Source organism: Trichogramma pretiosum, unplaced genomic scaffold (assembly GCF_000599845.2).
Source record: "Trichogramma pretiosum strain Unisexual culture from Peru unplaced genomic scaffold, Tpre_2.0 scaffold2, whole genome shotgun sequence".
In the NCBI taxonomy this organism is placed as follows: domain Eukaryota; kingdom Metazoa; phylum Arthropoda; class Insecta; order Hymenoptera; family Trichogrammatidae; genus Trichogramma; species Trichogramma pretiosum.
Window position 1 is genome coordinate 5,121,300 of NW_019641687.1, and position 21,098 is coordinate 5,142,397.

Sequence of the window (21,098 nt, forward strand, 5' to 3'; positions counted from 1 at the left end):
TATTATATATTGTGCTTGCCTGGCTCGGACAGCCTCTTTTTATCCTTTATTCAATGGCCAATTAGGTCAATTGGATCGAAAAATCAGCCGAATAAGTTTTCCGATAGATAGGCAAAATATTGAGAAAAACTTTGATAAAGAACCACTGGAGCTTTATCGTCATAAGATTCTAATCCAACGTGCCACGAAACGCGTGTCCGGCGCAGCTTTCATATAAAGACAATAGCCGATATTATCGTGGCTCGCTGTTATACATTCGCAAGCTTCAATCAAAGCTCAAAGAAAATAAACAAGTTACCGCGGGACAAACGCGATTCGACTGTATTTTACTGATGTCGATCGCAGGCCTATCCATCCGGCAGACCCGAACCAATTTATGATTTATCGATGATTTGTTTCATTTATATTTATTTTTTCTCTTTTTGAAATGCAGCCTTCGACGCGATCGCGGAGCTATCTAAAAATCTATTTATAAAGTAAAAAGTGGCGCGCGTACGCCTGGAGATATTTATAAAAGCTTTTTTGATTAATATGTAGCACGAGCGCAAAAACTAGGAGATACCGAAGAATCCGCGCGCCGTGTACGTGATAATAAGCAACACCGAGAGAGGCGTGGAAAAAAAAGCGCCGCGACTTTTTAATTCCGTTGAACGCTAGCCAGGTAAGTGGCGCGCAGACAGGCGTAATTAGAAAAAGTGCGAAAGTTTTTCCCCGCTCGGCGGACGATTTTTGTTTTGTTATTTATTTAATTTATATAAATTACCGGGGCACAAGGCGCGAAGGGAAGATTTATGTACGGGCAATATCGCGTCGATAGTTTTCTCACCTATATAATATCGACAGCCGGGTATTATTAAGCTTGCCTATACATAGGCATTATACTCACGAAGCAGGAAGCGGATCGTTAATCCGTATCGCAAGTGGAAACTCGCGCAGGGGATCATTTTTCGTCCGATATATATCGGGTGCAAAAAAGTATGGATCGGACCATTGGGTTCGTTTGCGAGTTGGACGCAGGACCGACTTCGGGAAAGTATACAGAGGATGAGCTTGGCGAGAGTTTGCAGCGAAAAAAATAAAATAATATCGCCCTATATAGAGGCAGAGAGCCGTGTGTTGTTGCACGAAGCCGAGAGAGAGAGAGACGGTCGACGACGTCGAGAGTTCGATCGATAATCGCAAGCTCGCGCGCGGACTCAGGCACGAGCAGATCCGCGCGTCGCAGAGACAGAGTCGCTAGGCTTTTTTGTAATGCACAACGGTAGCGGATTCAGCGAGCTATATACGCGGCGGTAGCGTGCGTCGATCAAACTGTCGAATGTATATATGCATAGAGATATACAGACGAGGCGGGCCCGCGCGGGTCAAGTCGTGTCGGCCGCGCGCGCGTGGCACGCGTACATCATTTATATATGCACGCGTGCCGTATCCTCGTATAATAATAACGTATATATATATATATACGTGGAACAGATGCAGCTGCAGTTGCAGCGCGTGGCCGACAAGAGGCGCGCACACACACACAAATACTGCACCGGTCGATGATCGCGCGGGGGCGCACACTACTCGCGATCCCTTGCCAAGCTTGCAGAACCGCGCAGCTACCTCTATCCAGGGCTGCTGCTGCTGCTGCTGCTGCTCCAACATCCCATTTTCCCCAAACGCCGCAACGCATGCGCGCCCCGACACACATGCACATACACGCGCCGCACACACACGCACAGTTTGAACCAGATGAAAGGCGAAAGCTCACCCTCTCTCTCGCTCTAGGACGCAAGCTATATGCTTGCAAGCTCGAGAGAGAGCGAGATTTCGTGTACGTAGCTGCTGCTGCTCCCTCACGCGCCCTCTCTCGCACGCGAACTCTTTGACGTATCGTCGCGCGCGCGTGTGTTCCTGTTTACGTATAATACGTGTGTAAGTGTGTGTGCGCGCCCGCGTTGTGCTCGAGTGTACGTGCGCGCGGCCCCGCAAAGATCATTCCCTTTGTTTTTGTCGGTCGAATGGTCCTATATACGAAGCTCGTTCTTTCTCTCGCTAGTACCCCGTGCGCGCGCGTTGTGTTTGATGCTGTGTTTGTATATCGGCTGCCTGCCTCGCAGTTGCGTGTATACGTAATATACGTGCTGTAGGCCGTGTACAAGAGTGCTGCGCGCGCCTGCACACACGCGTGTCCGATGTTGCGTGCTGTGCGTGAGATCGTATCGTCTCTCGATACCTTGTGCTCCGTGTATATATCGGGATAGCCTCCGAGCGTGTGCTGTGCGCGGCGCGCGGCTGCGACAATTCGCCGAGAGGCATTGATATACGCGAAAAGCCGTTGATTTCTCCTATACTCGAGAAGCTCGCTTGGGAGAGCTTGCGAGCTCTGGATGCCGCTGCTGCTGCTGCTACTGCGTGACTCTTGAGCCAGAGGACTCGACGCGATTCGACTCGCGCTGAGTGTCGTCTTCCTTCTCTCCGCGTCTTCCACAGTGGGCAATATTATTTAACGCGTTATGCAGCTTCCCGCTCGTCGACTTCGCTTTCACAGCCATTATATATACGCGCCTCGTTGTTCTCCAAAGACTCGCCGACTGTACGCGTCTATCCGAGTATACCCGTCGAGTGCGTATTTCGTGCACAAGCAGTGACTTTAGAGACTTCTGCTACGCAATGTCAACTGAATATAGAAGCAGTATAACTCGACGTCTGCTAATTACGTGACAATCGAGCTCCTTTTTCACTGGCTAACTATTTTTAATGTAAATAAAATATATACCGCTGCGCGTAAAGGTTAGGCTAGCCTTTTTTTCGCAATCGCAACGATCAGATCGAGGGCTTGCATTAATTGGCACCAAGATCAGCTGCGAAGCTGACGCGTTAAAAATCAAGTTCAGTGACTCGTGCATTACGTAAGCTCGTTTCGTAAACTGTGAAAGATATATGATCAAAACAACCGATTACTCGAATGTTTTCAAAAACTTATTGAACTTGACTTTTTTTTAATCCGATTGCCAGTTTATTACGGACAACTTCATCATCTGCCCACGTTGAACCTTCAGAAACAAATTGCGGGAAATCTATAATTTGATGGATGCGGATAAGCAGGTATATACACGTGCGCTCGCGCTCAATGATCACGTAGATTGAACTAGATCGCTTGAATTATTTAAATTTGACCGACAAACTTCCAGTAGCAGTTTATGCGACAATTTAAAATCATATGATCTTCCGGTCAAGCGATAAAACTATTAGAAAGTCTGCTTGAAACAAAAGTATAAACATTTGAAATATTTTTTTCTCCGCAACACGGATAAAACGTGATATTGTTTATGGAAGAAGCTAATGCATATATGCGAAGTAGAAGGAGAACTCGACGGTGAAAAATTGAAACATTTGCATGAGAATAAAGCTGCAGGTCTCGAAAAACAAGTGACGATTCCGAGTTTCGTTTTAAAAAGTCGGTGGCAACAGGAGCTGGACAATAAAGTCATCAACTACGCGTATGCAGGCCACGCACGTGCATTATATAATGCAAAATTGTCATAACATACGACGAGCGCAAGTAGCACGGATTATCGTATGTATATAGATATACAAAGTGTCCGAACTGCGAGAGAACATCATGTGCGCGCGGACGACACATCGTTCGGCTCGTGTGCGGCGGACTCTAATAGCCGATTAGGCATAATCGAGACGATAAAACTTGAACGGCGCGAGGGTCTCTCCTCGTGCGTCGTCGTCGTCGTCGTCGTCGTCGTCGAATCATGGACGTCTCGCCGACCGACGTGTCCTCGAGGACCAAACGCACGACCCTCGCTTGGAAACTCGACGGGCCGTTGTTCTCGTCCCTCGAGGAACTACACGAGAAACTCGCCGAGCTTTTGGGTAACCGAACAATAAACCATATCTTATCGATTTTCCTTTTTCGTTGCCTAATTATTTATTTTTTGAGTTAAGAAAATAGAGAAAAGTCATTGCATTTTTCAATCTACTTTAAAAAAATTTTGGAAAAAAATTTTTAACACTGCGTGCGCGAAATACGGGCTTTCTAACCTTAAATCGTCAGAAAACCCTAGTTTCTCGCAAGCAGAGTTAAAAAATATCGTTTGCAACTAGTCCGCGAGGAAGTTGACTCACCCAGGAGTCTTTGCACCCTCGCTACGCTCGGGTGAAAACAACTCCTGGATGAGTCAACTGCTTCGCGCAATTGTTACAAAATATACTATTTGAATACGATAGTTTTTACACTCGACTGTGTAGGAAAATAGAATGTCCTGAATAGATGCCGTGAAAATTATTGAAACATAAATTTAGGGAATCATTCAAGCAATTGACAAGTACTTTTAGTTCTAGTATACAATTTAGAGACTCACCAAAGTGTCAGGATGGCCGAGCGGTCTAAGGCGCCAGACTCAAGATTTCATATCTTCTCTACTTCTATGTCGAGTGTTGGGCGTTCTGGTCCTCTCTGAGGGCGTGGGTTCGAATCCCACTTCTGACAAACTTTTTTGCCCATCAACTTTATAAACCAAATTAAACTTTATACATTAACATTAAATAAATTAAATTATCATTAAAACTCATTAAATTATACAATAAAAAAGTACGTTTAATTTAAAATTAAAATATATATTGAATCTCGGAAACCTTATCTTTAATTTTCTTTTTTATTAATAAAAAATCAAGCAGTACATTTTTGTATCGAGAATTATTAGATACTAATAAGTGTCAGGATGGCCGAGCGGTCTAAGGCGCCAGACTCAAGATTAATCATCTTCTCGGTTCTCGAATCGAGCACATGGGCGTTCTGGTCCTCTCTGAGGGCGTGGGTTCGAATCCCACTTCTGACAAACGTTTTGCTAATTCACTTTATATACCAAATTGAACTATAAATTAAATGATTCATATTTTTGGAAATTTAATCTTCGATCTTTGTTATTAACAATAAATCTAGTATTCTAGTAGTAGTCTAGTAGTAGTTCATTTTCCGACTGAACCGTTAGGTACTAAATTACCTGAGATCATTCGGTTCTTAAAACCATTAGGAATACCTAAGTTCTTAAAATTATTAGAAACTTATTATGAGGTTCTAATAAGTGTCAGGATGGCCGAGCGGTCTAAGGCGCCAGACTCAAGATTTATCATCTTCTCGATTCCCGAATCGAGCACATGGGCGTTCTGGTCCTCTCTGAGGGCGTGGGTTCGAATCCCACTTCTGACAAACGTTTTGCTTGTTCACTTCATGAGTCAAATCGAACTCTGTACGTGAAAAGATTGGAAATGTAATCCGTAATTTTTTTTTAATAACAATTAATCAAGTGATAAATGTTACTACTGAAAAATTAATTGAATCAAAAGCTTATTTCACAGATGTTGAAGTTTTTGATGCAGAATGTAAAATTTTTTTATCATTATTCTCTAGATAAAGCATTAAATAAAACAATATTTAAAGTCTAGTACTGCAAGTAGCTGTAGTGTGTTACGTATCTTGTGATTGATGGGCAACAGAGCATGTAATAAAAAACTATCGGTGCAGGGTCGGCCTTTTATACCGGTATATTACAAAACTGCGTAGTTGCGGATTTACTTCTAGCAATAAATCTTGTATCTTTGTTAACGTCAGTGCTACCGTAACTCATTTTTATTCTATTTACCCAAAAAATTACAGTTCAGATACAAATGTCATCCCTGTCCGTACGATAAAATATTTCTCGATCGATTTTCGTGATATTTCTCAAATGTAATGACCTACTCGCACGAAATAAAACGGGAATAGCAGGTTGTCGGCTTTGAAATTGTGACTACAATTTTTTGAACAAATCGCCGAAAAATTTCATTCTATTTGTTCTTAAAATATTTACTTGTTATCAATTTTAAGAGCCTGACTTTAGCGCGCTGCGCGCACTCTCTTCTTTCTTATCCCATTTAAAATCCCATGATAAATTGATCACGTTAAAAATCTCATCCCTCTTATAGGATACGATTAGACAATTTCATATTAAAAAAGTTTTAGCAAAATTTAATTTGAAATTTGATACTTTTCAAGATAAACAACATATATTATTTAAAAAAAACGTTAATATACAATTTTAGCATTAAAAACAAAATGAACAAAAACAAAACTTTTCATTATTCAAGTATTTACTGAGACTTTTAATTTTCCATTATTAAATCCCATTGAGTTTGACTTGATTTTTACAAAAAATTTTGTGCTTTGACGTTCGCTGCTGCGAATACCGTCGATCGTGCTAATTTAAATGTTGACAAAAAAGTCGCTAGAAAAATTTCCTACCTGGGGGCGACATTCGTATCTAGACTGTCAACGAAAAAAGGTAACCAGAACATAAAATTTTGACGAGAATTGAATTTTTATGGTTTAAACTTTAATTATGTACAAGATAAATAATCAACATTTTATTAAAATTAACTTTCATGAACTGAGGAAATATTAACTTGTAAAAGTTACCAAAAACATTTTAATTCTAAAACTTATTTTCAATAAAAAAAGCAATACTGCATTTGCAATTTATTAGTGTAAGACAACGCGGGTACATAATTCGCAAACTCAAGGGATTCAACTTTTTAAAGGTCATTTTGCCCAGAACGCGTCATACCCAATGTATAGAAATTCATGTAATTTTCTCGACCGATGCCCAATTTACTAGTTTTTATTATTAACGGTCTCATTCGTTCGATCGTTCGCTCATTGTATGTTTACGCGCACAGCCATACATAACACACCCTCGACACAATCGAATTATATTACGTCTGCTGACCGAACGACTGGAGCCGAGATAAAGTCCGATCGTGTAACGGATATCTTCGATTCGAGCGATGTGTGTTGTTCTATGATGCGTGCGCGCTGCTCCTCGTCCATGTGTGTAGGTATACATCATAACGAAGTGTGCGTATATACCAGTCGCGGCCGTCCTCCTCTCACGTGGTTTTTCGAATACAACACACACAGTTTTTTTTTTCACACAAGACAAGAATGATACGGACGTTGAGCGACGCGATCAATTCATTGTTGGAAACTCCATGTACGTATATAATATAATCTACGAATTTCTCCTTGCTCTCGTAAGTTACAAAACATTTGCTCAGTCTCGGCTTTGACGTTTATACGAAACGTATTTAGGTCAGAAAATAAGTGTATAGTGCCATTTATTCTGTACACACACACGAACGCGCGGTGTGCACCTAATATACGCATTACGCACACGCGTTCGCCGTTCAAGGTTCTTGTTTTTGCGCTCGCCGGTTCAATTCGAATCGCGAATCACTCCGACAAACGTGTGCAGAACAATTTGTACATTTTAGATAGTGCCTCTGCTCGAACAAATATTAGAAATCGGTGTGAAAAGAGGATGTCCCGAGCCGAAGTTACGTGAAGCAGCTAAAGACAAAGAATCAATAGAAACAAAGAACGATTGGGCCCCAGGTGTCGAATGACAAGTTAAAAATTCAAAATCGTAACGGATTTCGACTAGTGAGAATTTTGAATCTACGACCCGTACAAAGTGTAGCTTCGAATACATATGTAGATAGCTGCGTTCGTATTAAAGCTCTCTCCCTAAAAATCGAAGGACACGAATTAATCGGCAAATTGCGAAACTTTTCGACTATCCTACGGATCAAAAATATTTTTTCTCTCTAAAGAATTCGACTGACAAGAATAATGTCGAGTTGGCGTTGATCGTGAATAATACGGCAACTTTCAACGAGATAATAAGCGTACATTATCTGTGCTGCATATTTTATTTGGAGTGTTTATAAGAGCAATAAATAATGCATGTGTGTACAATTGAAGATGCGAGCTCGGCGAACGACGACGACGACGATGACGAAGACACGACGAAGAGCAGCATTGCCGGCAACTGGCGCCTCTATGAACGGTAAAGAGAAGAAAAAAACACACACACCGCCGCTGCTGCTGCCGCCGCCGGCTCCTCTCGCCGCCCCAACAACGCGCATACAATATTGCGCGCGCTCGCGATCCTACTCCGCAACTCTGTTTTTGCAACTACAAAGATACAACTCGAATATATTCAAACCAAAGCTCGGCAGCAGCTATTACAAAACTCGCACACGGACGCACACTTGCGACTTCGTGTACGCAGGAAAAAAAAAAATTAACGAATCTCCCTCCCAGCGCCAGGATTGAGAGCGACGAAGTCAGCCCGTAGCCGTGTGTGTGTGTGTGTGTGTGTTTCGTGCTTTTGCACTCCTATATATCGCAATTCGCGCAGTGCAGTAGACAGAGAAAGAAAGAGAGACAGAGAGAGCGCGCGAAAGAGAAAATGGCGATGCCCGTGGCGATGCTGCGTGCGCGATAGACTCCGGCCACTCGCCAGTCTCACGAGACGATATAGTGCTCATCTTTGGCGCTTAGTGCCTCCGACAACGCAGCCAGTGCGTTTTTTAATTTTGTAAAAAGTACCGACTGATGTTACTAACGCGTCTTCGACGCAGAGTATTCTTCAAGTGCCATTACTTGTGCTTAGACGATAACAGTTATTGCTTTTGACACCGATAGACGACCTTAGAACGAAGCATCTCGAGACATCAACTCGAGACATAAACAACGCACCCCATCGCGCTCTTCATCCTTGCTGAAATCTTCTTTTTTGCCGCAAGGTGCCTCCGGTGCGCGGGAGCCAAGATACAAGCAGACGCAGCTAGTAGCGCACACCTCCACCCTCGCGGCTCGCCATCGTCAGATTGAGAGAGAGAGCGAGAAAGAGAGAGAGAGAGCGCACAATTGTACTCTCGCAGCAAAGCGTCGCTTTTTTTCTCGATAACTTATATTTTCCTAATCGTTACATTGTTATCGTGTGCGGCAGCAGACATTTTCGTGATCGCATCACAATAATAGAGGGACTGGAAGGCGACTTTTGCGTTTTACATTATACACCCGTGTATAAGTACATGTGCATAACGCTTATACCACTGCCTAATATTCTCGTGTTTGCATAGAGGTTACTGCATTCTATAACACTCCACTTCGTCACCGGCATACATTTTCTCAGATATTATCGCTCGTCAAAACAAGGAGCAGCGCACGCAAAAACTCAAAACTTGGTGTTATGTGCTGGATGAGGACAGTCAGCTATCTGTGATATAAATATATTTTCTACTCAAGGTTTTATTCCTTAACTCCACCACGGAGACTGAAATCTTGGAAACTGCCAGCAGTGGAGACAGTGAGCTCCTCGCTGCTGACTGTACGACCAACATGGACTGTGGAGAAACATCAAGTATGATTTTTGATACTGTTCCTTCAAGCTCTTCACTTAATCAGAACAGAAGTTAATTTTATATTATTGTCATAACAGAAAAAGCTTTGTTATGATACAGCATTTGAGAAGTTGAAAATTAACATTTAATCATTATCTAAAACCATGCCAATATGTGGCTAATTTCTTAACTGTATGTTGTGATTGATAATTATGAGGACCTAAACTTTAAAAATGTTATTGTCAAGACCTAACAATACTTTTTCATACTTTCAACCCAATATAATCTGGTTTCATTTCATTCACAAATATACTGGATAAAATATTAGTTCATCTTTGAAATAAACTGATGTTCTTTTCAATGATCTAAAGAGTAATTTTTTCTAAGGCTTTTAAACAAACTATTATTCATCACAAAAATAAGATATTTAACCTTCATATTAAGTGCTTCAGACTTTCTGTAAATTCTAAAAATAATATTTTTTTCAATGATTTGTATGTTTTAGGTAATGGAGATATTCAGTGGAGTTTCTCACAAGTAAAGGGAACCTTAGAAGATGATGTCACAGAAGGTACTTTAATGCACTTTTACAAAGCTTAAAAAACTTTCATACAAACCTTTATCTTATCTACATTAATGCTCTAAAAAAACTGTCCCCATTCTGGTCATAAAACATATAACGCACTATTAGATTATTCACATTCTTTAAAAATGAATATTTAACATTTTAAACACTTAATAATTCATATTTTTTAAATTAATATTTTTTGTTTCTGGAAAAAAGTATACTCATGAAATTTTTTTAATTGCAGCTGACATTATCTCTTGTGTCGAATTCAATCATGATGGTGACCTCTTGGCAACTGGAGATAAAGGAGGCAGGGTTGTCATTTTTCAAAGGGATGCACTTGTAAGTAAACCATTTTTAATATCATATAACATGCGCAAAAGTTTTTTTTCTCAATCTAATCATAATCCAATATGTTTATTGAAATTCTTTGATAAATATTACTTCAAAATTCATACCAAGCAATCTAAATATTAACATTTTTTTTTACAGAGTAAAACAATGATTCCTAGGCGAGGTGAATACAATGTGTACAGTACCTTCCAGAGTCATGAGCCTGAGTTTGATTATCTAAAATCTCTAGAGATTGAGGAAAAAATAAACAAAATAAGATGGCTCAAAAGAAAAAATCCAGCTCATTTCTTACTTTCAACTAATGACAAAACTATCAAGCTCTGGAAAGTCAGTGAAAGAGACAAGCGAGTTGAAGGTTACAATACTAAAGAAGAAAATGGTTCAATTCGTGATCCATCGTGTATCACTGCCTTGCGGGTTAGCTATAATAATTTTGCCATTGCAATTGTTACTATCAGAATGCAAACAATTTTTCATATTTTATAATTTTCTCAGGTACCTACCATAAAGCCAATGGAACTGATGGTAGAAGCTTCTCCTAGAAGGATATTTGCTAATGCACATACCTACCACATAAACAGTATAAGTGTCAACAGTGATCAAGAAACTTATCTCAGTGCTGATGATCTAAGGATCAATTTATGGCATCTTGAGATAACAGATCAAAGTTTTAGTATCCTTTTAATGATTTCATGAACATATATTTACAGTCTATTTTTTTTATACTTCATTTTTTTTTTTTATGATCCTTTTTTTTAAATATTGTTAATATTTTTCGAGGTAGTTTCCTTAACATTTTTTTAGACATTGTTGATATTAAGCCTACGAACATGGAGGAATTAACTGAAGTGATAACAGCTGCAGAGTTCCATCCTGTAGAATGCAACCTATTGGTCTACAGCAGTAGCAAGGGTACAATACGCTTATGCGATATGAGATCGGCAGCACTTTGCGATCGTCATAGTAAATTATTTGAGGAACCTGAAGATGCTAGCAATAGAAGCTTCTTTTCAGAAATAATTTCTAGTATTAGCGATGTTAAACTCAGCAATTCTGGGCGATACATGATCAGTAGAGACTACCTAAGTGTCAAAGTTTGGGATTTGCATATGGAAACAAAACCTATCGAAAGCTATCCTGTAATTATTATTTTTCAGCATTCTTTATCTTTAACTGCATAAATTATTAAAACTAAAATCTTTTCAAATGTTCCAGGTGCACGAGTATTTGAGAACAAAACTGTGTTCATTGTACGAAAATGACTGTATCTTTGATAAGTTTGAGTGCTGCTGGAGCGGCAACGATTCGGCCATAATGACTGGTTCATATAATAATTTCTTCCGTGTTTTCGACCGTTCAACGAAACGAGACGTTACTCTTGAAGCATCACGTGATGTCGCTAAACCTAAAACATTATTAAAACCACGCAAGGTTCGTTCTGGGACAATCAATATTTTATTACAACTTCCAACTTTCAATGCATCGAAATAATTTCCATTAAATTATAATAATAAATGTACTGATTGCACGTTTTAGGTCTGTGCCGGTGGGAAACGCAAAAAGGATGAGATTAGTGTAGATTGTTTGGATTTCAATAAGAAAATTCTGCATACGGCATGGCATCCTCATGAAAATATTGTTGCGGTGGCGGCCACAAATAATCTTTTCCTGTTTCAAGATAAACTCTAGCATATTTATATGCAAGTACATATTATTTAAATGTCTCTAAAGAAAGAACGTTTCATGTAATGAATATATTTAAAGACTTTATCTGACTTTACAGATTATTCAACGTTACATACTGACATAAGCGTTACGTGTGAGGTATGAAAAAATAAACAAGCAGGTAAGACAGGTTAAGTGAAGAAGCTGCTGGTAACATGAATGTTCCGGTAAACACGACAAGAAAAAAAGTATGGACGAGCGTCAGCTTCATCATATCACCGATCGTTGACTGACTGATGAAAGTTATTACGCGAAACCTTTAAGTGAAGCACCAGCACACCAGGGGGTAGTGTAAAAAAAAAGAAAAAAAATACAAAAAGAAAAAAAAACAAAACACCATCATTCAAAAATGGAGAATTTAAGATTGCCACATGAGTGAGCGTCAATAAAAGTCAAGGGACACATTTAAAAAATGCGATCTTTACGTCCATTATCATACATAATCTACTACGCTAGTTACAACATTGATATACGTGAACATAGTACTCGTCTTTATACAAAAAAGTTGTAATACACATTCTATGGACTTTATAATCTCTTAGAGAATAACTTGTTAAGATATGTATATATGTTGCGAAAAAACTCAAACTTTTATCTTGAGGTCATCAAATTATAAAGAAATAGTTAAAATCGAGATAGTTCGCTGTGCGGACAAAATCGAGTTCTGTAACGACGATCTAAAACTGAACTTTCTGAGAAAGAGAGCAAAGATTGTAAAATCGATTTGTTTACCTTATCTTTGATTTATAATAAAGTTTCTAGCAATTTTCCAATTGAGTGTATGTATGATACGACTTTTTTTTAAAACTTTCTCGGGAGATTGAAAAGAGCGATCTTATCCAAGTGAAAGTGAACCCGAATGGATTATTATATAGAAAAATTATTGCTTGATTCATTTGAATAAAATTTCATCAATGATGAGGTGTATAAATTCTATAATTTTTATCGTTTATTGTGAAATAATGTTAATTATGAATTAACATCTAAAGTGCATCAGTTTTAATTATTTGCATTTCAATGGCGATAGGAATGCCATTATGCTATTGGACGTAGAGAATCGATTATTTTCGATACAAAACAGAATAAAAGAAACAAACATGAAACATTTTTGACCGAGTACTTTTAACATATTGTTATGAACTTTTTGAATAATTATTGCGAAACTCCCTTGAAGAATTTTAATCTGTAATCTGTAAACATTTTTAAAAAGCCCTAATACTAGGATGTGATGATTTTAGTAAAACAATGTATTTGTCATATTTTTTAAATTCTTTCTTAATTTTGATCACCTAAAATTATTAACGGAATACTAATATTATTACCAGACGTTATTAATGCAATTTCTTTATGTATCAAATTCGAAGTATGGTTGCACACGACATCTATAAAAAAACAATAGTCTGAAATAATTAAAAGGATGAACCTTTGAATAATTGGCCATAAGCTCTGGTAATTAGTAAAATTCTTAGAACGGAACCATGTATTTTCACGTTCTCTTAAAACATGTAGTAATATCATTTCAAGAATGACTTTAAACACAGCCAACATTGGCCTGAAATCTGCAATAATTACGCAAGAATTTTTTAAATGAATCGTTCATTTATAGCTCTCACAATCTTAAATTTCAAATGAAATAAAATTAAATTGGGAGTTTGAAATAACACAAAATTGAACGTTCAACAACGGTTGTATTTATTATGTAGATAATGTATGTACCAGTCATAAGACAAAAATGTTCGGTTCACAAATGTGTCATGTTTTAAAGCTTTTGTAGTTTAATAAATGCCTCACATATTATAAATCAAAATAATTAATTGTATGATATTGACTTGTACATAGAAATGGTAAATTTTTCAAAAAAAAGTAATAATAATAACAATGACTGTTGTTTTGTGAAAATTTAAAACATGATTAGTTTCTTAATCTCTCTTATAATTCGCCTTAATAGCATTTTTGTTATTGTATGTACTGACCATAAAAAAGAATTACATCGTAAATACATAGTATGAAAACCATGCAAGAATTACTGTTCTGAAGATTGTGTGTAATGTTGCTTTTTATCGTAGATTAGCTTAATTTTTCATCAGCGTGTGAATAAAATAAAATTAAGCATTAATAGAGAAATCCCGTTGTCTTATGAATTAAAATAAAATACCTTTCTATGAAAAAAAAACTAAATTATGTATGTGTACAGTAAAAAAGCAATCAAACTCAATTTTATAAAAAATTTTTATGAAATTGTATTGGTCAACATTAAAATAAGTTGTAATGTCTATTAAAAAGAAAGAAAAATATGCATTTTGTTTTGAATCTTTGGTAAAATGATTCTTTCTCATTTTTCTTTCAATCATTGAATGTGCTAAAAAGAATTCTTTTGCAATACAGATCCTTTGAGTATTTTCTAAGTTCTGAAACTAGTTAAGTTAAGTACAATTTCAATCTCATATTATTGAATAACACCATGAAAAAGAACAATTTTCAACATAATATTTTGCTGAAAAGTTTTTGGCATAGAATGAGACGTATGACCAACTAAAAATCTAGTAAAAGTGTGTTGTAGATTTATTCTACAATAAAACTTTTTATTCATATATACAACTGAAAACATCATAAACTTAAGTTTATTTTTATTGCTTACGTCAAGTAATACAGATTAACAGCAAGAGGCCATAAATATAGAAATAAATAATCTATGGACACTAGAATATTACACATATGATATAGTTTTTGGCTCGCACGCAGGACCTGTTTTTATTGTGATAAACTATGGTATGAAATAAGTCACGATGTAGCCAGCATATTGAAACCGAGTTGTGTATTTTTTATCGTAAGAAAAATCTTCATCCAAATAACCGGCGCCTTATGAATGAATTATAAGCGTAGTGAAAATATTAAGCATAAGTCTTAGATTAAAATGTTTAATGAAAACATGCGCAGGCGGCTAAAAAAGTAAGATCTTCCGATTATAACTTATGCTAAAAAAATAGATTAAAACAACGGAAAGTAAGTGAATAAAATAATTGTTAAGTAATATTGAATCATTGAAAGACAACAGATCATAGAGCAGTTCAATCCAAGTGAATTAAGTTTGTTACTACATGATCTTGTAAGATGCCATAAACAGCAGCAGTGATCAAATGGAAATGATATTATTTCATAACACACAGTCTAATATAGAATTTGTGACAATTATGCACAAGCGATTTGTAAGAATGTGAGAAAGTATGATCTCTTTAAATAATTGTATGTGAGATAAAGAAATAAGTTTTTTGAAGTATTCAAAGACAAGCAAAAGAATACAAATAAAATTTATAAAAAAAATGCACCATTTTTCATTAATTTAAAAATAACTTATTCATTATTTATTTTTACTACTAACATTTGTACAGACATATCACATTCAATAGAATGCTTGTGAAAGATTATAAAAGTGTAATGTTTTTTTGAGATCCATTGGATGTTTTTATGCAGATTTCATCTTTTCACTGTCATAAGGTTTTATATCTTCTTCATCGTAATCAACATTTAAAAGATATAGGCCATGAGGCTTAGCTGGTTGGATTTTATTTATGAATTGGTGATGAGAAGGAACTTGAAGCATTGTAATTATATCTTCTTCACTTATCCTGTTGAGTCCTAATGCAAAAAGAGTTCCAACTATTCGTCTTATTTGGTTGTACAGAAATGATTTAGATTGGAAAGTTAAATGCCAATAAGAAAAATTTTGTGATAATGGATCCATTGGCATGAGAGGCGTAGCTTCTTCTATTCTCAAATCTAATGTTTTGACGTATCTGCGTTTGAATTCTTCCTTTTCCCAGTAAAGTTCTTTTTTCACTGATCGAGCACTAAATGTCATAAAATCCTTGGTTCCTTTAAATAATTCTAAACCGTTTTTAAATCTCTGCATATCAAAATTATGAGGATACGGGTGGAAAAATAAGGATCGATTATGCTCAGAAATTGGGAGACGTTGATCGGTAACATCTTTTGGCATGCAAAATCTATACAGGTAAGTCCTTGTTTTTGCTGAGAATCTTGCATGAAACTTTGGGTTTACTTCATAACAAGTAAATACTCTTATCTCATGACCAGTATTAATTAAGTATCTGTTCATCAATTGAACTAATTTTTTATTATAGTCTGGATACTTTTCTGATGTATAATTGTGTTGAATGTCAATGTGAGCAGTCATATTTAACGCATGCACACCTGCATCTGTTCTTCCAGCCATAACAATATTTGGAACATTTTTATGATTAAGTCGTGACAAAGAACTTTCTAAGGCACCTTGAATTGAATCCACATCTAAAACAGTAGAACCAGCATGCTTTTGTGAACCTCTATATTGGGTTCCCAAGTACGAAAATCGTATCAAGTATCTCCTTGTAGTCATTTTTATAACTGTACAAACTAATTATTTGGTTTTATTTTATTAATACATGAATGTATCTCATGAATTTATAATTTTTTTTTTCTAAAAAAAAACTACATATAAAAAACGCACCATTTAAGCATACGAATACGTGTATGCTTATTTTCAAATGTGACTTGCCGACAGTACACGAGGTTAAACTATGTATTTGAATGAGGCTGCGTAGCAGACATCATTTTAGCAGACAGCTTTTACTTTGAAATTCCAATGCATGCAATGCATCTAGTCAATCTATTGCCATTTGCCGTTCTAAGTTTTTATGTATTTACATTACAACTTTACATTCAAAATTGGACACAAGAGTTTTTACTCATTTTATGTACTTTCAATATCTTTTCCGTCGTATTTTATTCCGAAAAGATACAAACCATGAGGTAAAGCTGGATCTATACTTCTGTTCCAATTATGGTGTCCAGGAACTTGCAACATTGTCATTATTTCCTCTTCACTAATTTTATTTAAGCCTAAAGCAAATAAAGTACCCACTATGCGCCTGATTTGATGGTAGAGATAAGATTTTGATGTGAAAATGAAGTTCCAATAAGAAAAATGTTTTGATAATGGATCAACCGGTAAAAGAGGTTGAGCTGGTTCTAATTCAATATTCAAAGACCTTACGTAAGTTCTACGTCTTTCATATTCAATTTTATTTGTTGATGGAGCACTAAAAGATTTGAAATCGTGGGTTCCTCTAAATAAATCTAAGCCCCTCCTCATTCGTTCAAAGTCAAATTTATGTGGATTTGATCGTAAGTGCAAGGTCCTGCTGTATTCTGAAATAGGTATCTGACTAAACGTTGGATCATTAGCCATTAAAAATCTGTACACATAAGTCCTTGATATTGCAGAAAATCTAGCGTGAAAATTAGAACTTACTTCATAGCAAGATAGTAGCCTAATTTGATGTCCACAACCGAGTAAGAATTTGTTTGATTCTCGAATAAAATATTGTGTATCTATAGGTTTTTCCAAATCAAAATGAGCTGTTGAACATAATGCATGAACCCCAGCATCTGTTCTTCCAGCCATGATTAACGATGGAGCTTTGAATCTTTTTATTTTTTGAAAAGAACTTTCAATAGCCCCTTGCACAGTATCAATATCCATCAAAGCCTTATTGCAACGTCTTTGTGACCCTTTATAATGAGTTCCAATGTAAGAAAAGTTTATAGCGTATCTTGTCATTTTCATAACTTGATATGTTTATTTTCTTTACAAATTATGTATCATTTTATTTTAGAGTTTTGAAATTATCAGATATGCAAACTACTGCATAAATTTAAAACATCAAAAATATAGCTACTGGTACTTTACTTCTTAATTTAAAAATTCAATTAACACTGCAAACAAATATATGCGAAAGGTTACTTTTAAAACGCAGTGTGTGCGGAGAGCAGACGATTTTTTAAAACCATGTGCGCATCCATAACAATTGACAGGCCGCGCGCGCATCGCTCGTTTTATTTACATAAGTTACGTTACAAATCGTGGGGATATTTAAACTCTTTAAATGACATTTCGAGCAGTCTATGGAAAGACGAGTCATATAAAGAGTTGGGAATTTCCACGAAGGCGTGGATTCGGTACAAATTAATAATTTTCTATATATCTCTACGGTTATTAGGGGTTTTGTGTATAAAAATGAATAATTTATCTCGAGTAGTAATGCAATAAGAACAAATTAAAAACGTCCAAGTGTGGTTGGGAAGTTTTTTCACTTTCAACATGGTGTTTGCTTTAATTTGACTGGACTGCAATCCAAAATTTGTTCGTTCAATCGACACAGAATAGAGTCGTGTTGAATTCGTTAAGTATTAGAAAGTGTAAATCCAGCGAATCAGGGGCGTGGCCTATACTTGGCCGTGTACCACTGTTATTGTTACCGCTACGTTATACAATCAGGCGGCCCGCGCTACGCTGAATTTAAGATTACCGTTAGTTCCTGTTTTAGAGTCATTTGCATACTCTCCAATTGGAGATATTGTAACTTATGTTTATAGTCAGTACACATTACGAGGTTGCATCGTGAACACCTCTGCGAAGATCATCGCATCGGCTGCAGCCCAAGTGATTCTCGAGCAGTGAATAAAATTTACTCGTTAATAAGTTGAGTATCCGTACAAGTGCGTGAAAAGATGGTCGACGACGGTTGCAGCCAATTTTTAGCTGATTTTTCTAATTACGATTTCTCCGATGAAAGCATCAACGATTCCCCGGCGGGCCAAGAAAGCATAAAAATATTGAAGACAATGCTGAAAAAGTTCAATTGGACGAACGACGAACAGTTCAATTGGAATAACGAAAGAAAGCGACGCTTATTTTTCTCTAAATTTAGTGTATTAATCAGAGCTTGGAGGGGCCGACTTCCAGATCTTCAGGAGATGTTTGGACAGAAAGGAATGGATTGGTTGCTCAAGAAGGCCATGAAGATGGATTTCACGGATTTCGTGAGGTTCGTGGTAAGCACAGGATACAAAGACAAGCCGGAGCTCGACGAAGACGGCAAGCCGTTGTCGCGTCGCAGCACACCGCTGCATTTGTACGCCTCGGGGCCCTGGTTCGATTTCAGCGGTACGATCGTCCACGAGCTTTTCAAGATTTACGACCGATTCGAGGTGAACTGCACCGACGAGTCCGGTCAGTCGCATTTCCACGTGGCCTGTATGGCCGGCTGCGAGCACGTCGTGAAAAGATTCCTCGAATTCGGGCAGGATCCCAACGTCCTCGCGCGAGAGACGGGCAACTCGCCGCTGCACTTGGCTCTGGCTTACGGCCGCAGGCAGGTGGCCAAATTGCTGCTGCGAAACGGCGCGGATCCCAACCGGGCCAACGCCAAGGGATTGAGACCTCTGCACGTCGTGGCGTATCACATAGTGGACAACGACATGGCGGATATGCTGTTCGATCACGTCTGCGATCGACAACGCCGGGTGCAGGTCGACGCCCGGGACAAGTTGGGCAACACGGCGCTGCACGTGGCTCTGCACCACGGCAAGGTGGCCGTGACCGAGTCGCTGCTGAGACGCGGCGCCAGTCCGAATCTGGCCAACGACGCAGGCTCGACCGCTCTGCATTTCGTTTGCCAGAGAAGCGAGGACGACGACGACGGCGGCGGCGGCGGCGGCGGCGGCTGGCTGGAGAGGTTCCTCGACATCGTCGACGGCCTCGGCGAGACCTTGAGGGTCGACGCCCGGAACAAATTGGGCCGGACACCTCTGCACTACGCCGTGGCCAAAGGGCACAGAGTCAGGGTCATTCGAGAGCTGCTGAGAAGGGGCGCCGATCCCAACGCGGCCGACGACGAGGGATCGACACCGCTGCATATCATTTGCCAGAAACAATGGAACGATAATATGGTGGAGATGTTTTTCGAAATCAATAAAGAGATCGATAAGCTGGTGGACGTCGATGCCCGGGATAAGCAGGGCCGGACACCGCTGCAATGGGCAGTGGCGAGTCTGTTGCCGAATACCGTCGATTTTCTGTTGAACAACGGTGCCGACCTGTCGAATTTCGTTTTTCCCACCGGAGATTATTTTTGCAAGAGATTCGACCGAAACAATCGCAATTGGGATCAATTGAGTTTGGCATCTGGCGCTCTGGCCGTCGTCGAACACCTCGAGAGCCGACAATACGATCTAAACCGAAGCGACGTACTAACGATCGTCCAATTGTTCGTCGATCACGGATTGTTCGAAAAGTCGTCGGATCTCGAGGCGTGGACCGATTGGCACGACGGCAAGGAGTTCGAGCGCCAAGCCAAAGGGATCGCGATCGTTCCCGGCCTGTCGCTCTACGAGCTGATCCAGCTGCGACCCGAGGAGGAAGAACGACGACTCAGCTACTCGGACTATTTCCGAGTCAAGCGATCGAAGAACTTGAACAAGATTCCCGTGACGTATCGAGGCGCGTGCTTGAGGCACCTGTGCGAAAAAATGTCGAGAGGATACTTTCGACGGTTGGCGCTGGATCCTTTGCGGGAGTTGACGCGTCACCGGCTACCGATTCTCTGCTACGAAAAAATCATCGACGAGTTGAACAACGAGGATTTGTTGAGAATATGTCTGGCGAACAAAGTCGTCGCGAAAGAGAGCAAAGTCAAATGATGTTCGCGAAGGTATTTTACCTTTTCTTATTCTTTTTCATCATACCACCCCGAATGATAATTTTCATTAATTTTTCTAAACTTTATACTTTTTTTTCAGGCAAAGAAGTTGAGAATTTATAAATTGACCTATCCAATTTGAAATATTTTTGTCACTGCGTGTAAGCTTTAAATTATGTATATAGCAATGTAAAATTTTAAAACACGATAATAAAAATAATAAAATGAATTGCGTGAACAATAAAGCTTGAAAACTCGTTTGAAAATTTTAATTTTGGGCTGGGTTCCGGACCCCCGATATTCAATCGTCGTTAATTCCGCATCGATTTACTTTGAAAAAATTTGCTTTACACTCGACAAGAGCCTCGATCTCAGTGTGCTAAATGCATAATGCCGCTCCGACCGTACGATACCTAACAATTTTCAAAATTCAAAGCGCCTACTCTTACGCGAACCGCCAATAAACACTCGCACAGCTAGTCGCGCTTAAATTTCCGCACGAAATTTCACACTTTTTTACTCTGACAGGCCCGAATTAACAGTAAACAAATGAAGGTTAAGATGAGAATATCTTTTTGCGAATCGTTCTGTTATTGAAAATGTAAGTTTGTGTACGGGCATAAATGACTTATTGCACGTCTGTCTTTGGGTACAGTCATTCACTACATCACAGCCCCGAGAAAACGTGT

General features: G+C 38.4%; 4 protein-coding genes and 3 non-coding genes across 14 annotated transcripts in view; 5 read left to right on the forward strand and 2 right to left on the reverse strand.

The window, feature by feature from the left end:
• Positions 1-13,775, forward strand: part of LOC106658991 (protein phosphatase PP2A 55 kDa regulatory subunit) — a 35,099-nt gene extending 21,324 nt beyond the window's left edge. For 4 of the 8 annotated variants that reach the window (XM_014381244.2, XM_014381239.2, XM_014381240.2 and 1 more), the window contains 8 exons: positions 9,728-9,793; positions 10,035-10,132; positions 10,283-10,561; positions 10,640-10,817; positions 10,949-11,283; positions 11,360-11,575; positions 11,681-11,848; positions 11,928-13,775. In XM_014381244.2, the coding sequence (XP_014236730.1) occupies positions 9,728-9,793; positions 10,035-10,132; positions 10,283-10,561; positions 10,640-10,817; positions 10,949-11,283; positions 11,360-11,575; positions 11,681-11,833 (1,325 nt within the window). In that variant the 3' untranslated portion in view covers positions 11,834-11,848; positions 11,928-13,775. Of the gene's footprint in view, positions 1-3,696; positions 3,871-6,764; positions 7,026-7,953; positions 9,243-9,727; positions 9,794-10,034; positions 10,133-10,282; positions 10,562-10,639; positions 10,818-10,948; positions 11,284-11,359; positions 11,576-11,680; positions 11,849-11,927 lie in introns of those variants that run through there. The other 4 variants (XM_014381241.2, XM_014381245.2, XM_014381247.2 and 1 more) reach the window with 4 other exon arrangements.
• Trnal-caa lies at positions 4,365-4,486 on the forward strand. The gene is made up of 2 exons: positions 4,365-4,402; positions 4,442-4,486. It is a non-coding gene; the product is annotated as a tRNA-Leu (tRNA).
• On the forward strand, positions 4,713-4,835 carry Trnal-caa. The gene is made up of 2 exons: positions 4,713-4,750; positions 4,791-4,835. It is a non-coding gene; the product is annotated as a tRNA-Leu (tRNA).
• Trnal-caa lies at positions 5,084-5,206 on the forward strand. Its single transcript has 2 exons — positions 5,084-5,121; positions 5,162-5,206. It is a non-coding gene; the product is annotated as a tRNA-Leu (tRNA).
• Positions 13,776-15,208: 1,433 nt separating the features above from the next.
• LOC106658992 (tRNA pseudouridine synthase-like 1) lies at positions 15,209-16,618 on the reverse strand. Its single transcript, XM_023461541.1, has 2 exons — positions 16,615-16,618; positions 15,209-16,282 (listed from the first exon to the last, which is right to left on the reverse strand). Exons 1-2 carry the CDS (start codon positions 16,616-16,618, stop codon positions 15,333-15,335), a joined length of 954 nt encoding a protein of 317 aa, XP_023317309.1. The 3' UTR covers positions 15,209-15,332.
• LOC106658993 (tRNA pseudouridine synthase-like 1) lies at positions 16,197-17,696 on the reverse strand. The gene has a single exon (XM_014381249.2). It carries the CDS (start codon positions 17,493-17,495, stop codon positions 16,620-16,622), a length of 876 nt encoding a protein of 291 aa, XP_014236735.1. The 5' UTR covers positions 17,496-17,696; the 3' UTR covers positions 16,197-16,619.
• Positions 17,697-18,234: 538 nt separating this feature from the next.
• On the forward strand, positions 18,235-20,545 carry LOC106658800 (serine/threonine-protein phosphatase 6 regulatory ankyrin repeat subunit A-like). Its single transcript, XM_014380922.2, has 2 exons — positions 18,235-20,421; positions 20,510-20,545. The coding sequence occupies exon 1, from the start codon at positions 18,440-18,442 to the stop codon at positions 20,408-20,410; it is 1,971 nt and encodes a 656-aa protein (XP_014236408.1). The 5' UTR covers positions 18,235-18,439; the 3' UTR covers positions 20,411-20,421; positions 20,510-20,545.
• The last annotated feature ends 553 nt before the right edge of the window (positions 20,546-21,098 follow it).

Excerpts from the sequence above, each read along its gene's own strand:
- LOC106658993 (XM_014381249.2), bottom strand. The coding sequence starts at position 17,495 with ATGAAAATGACAAGATACGCTATAAACTTTTCTTACATTGGAACTCAT.
- LOC106658800 (XM_014380922.2), top strand. The coding sequence starts at position 18,440 with ATGGTCGACGACGGTTGCAGCCAATTTTTAGCTGATTTTTCTAATTAC.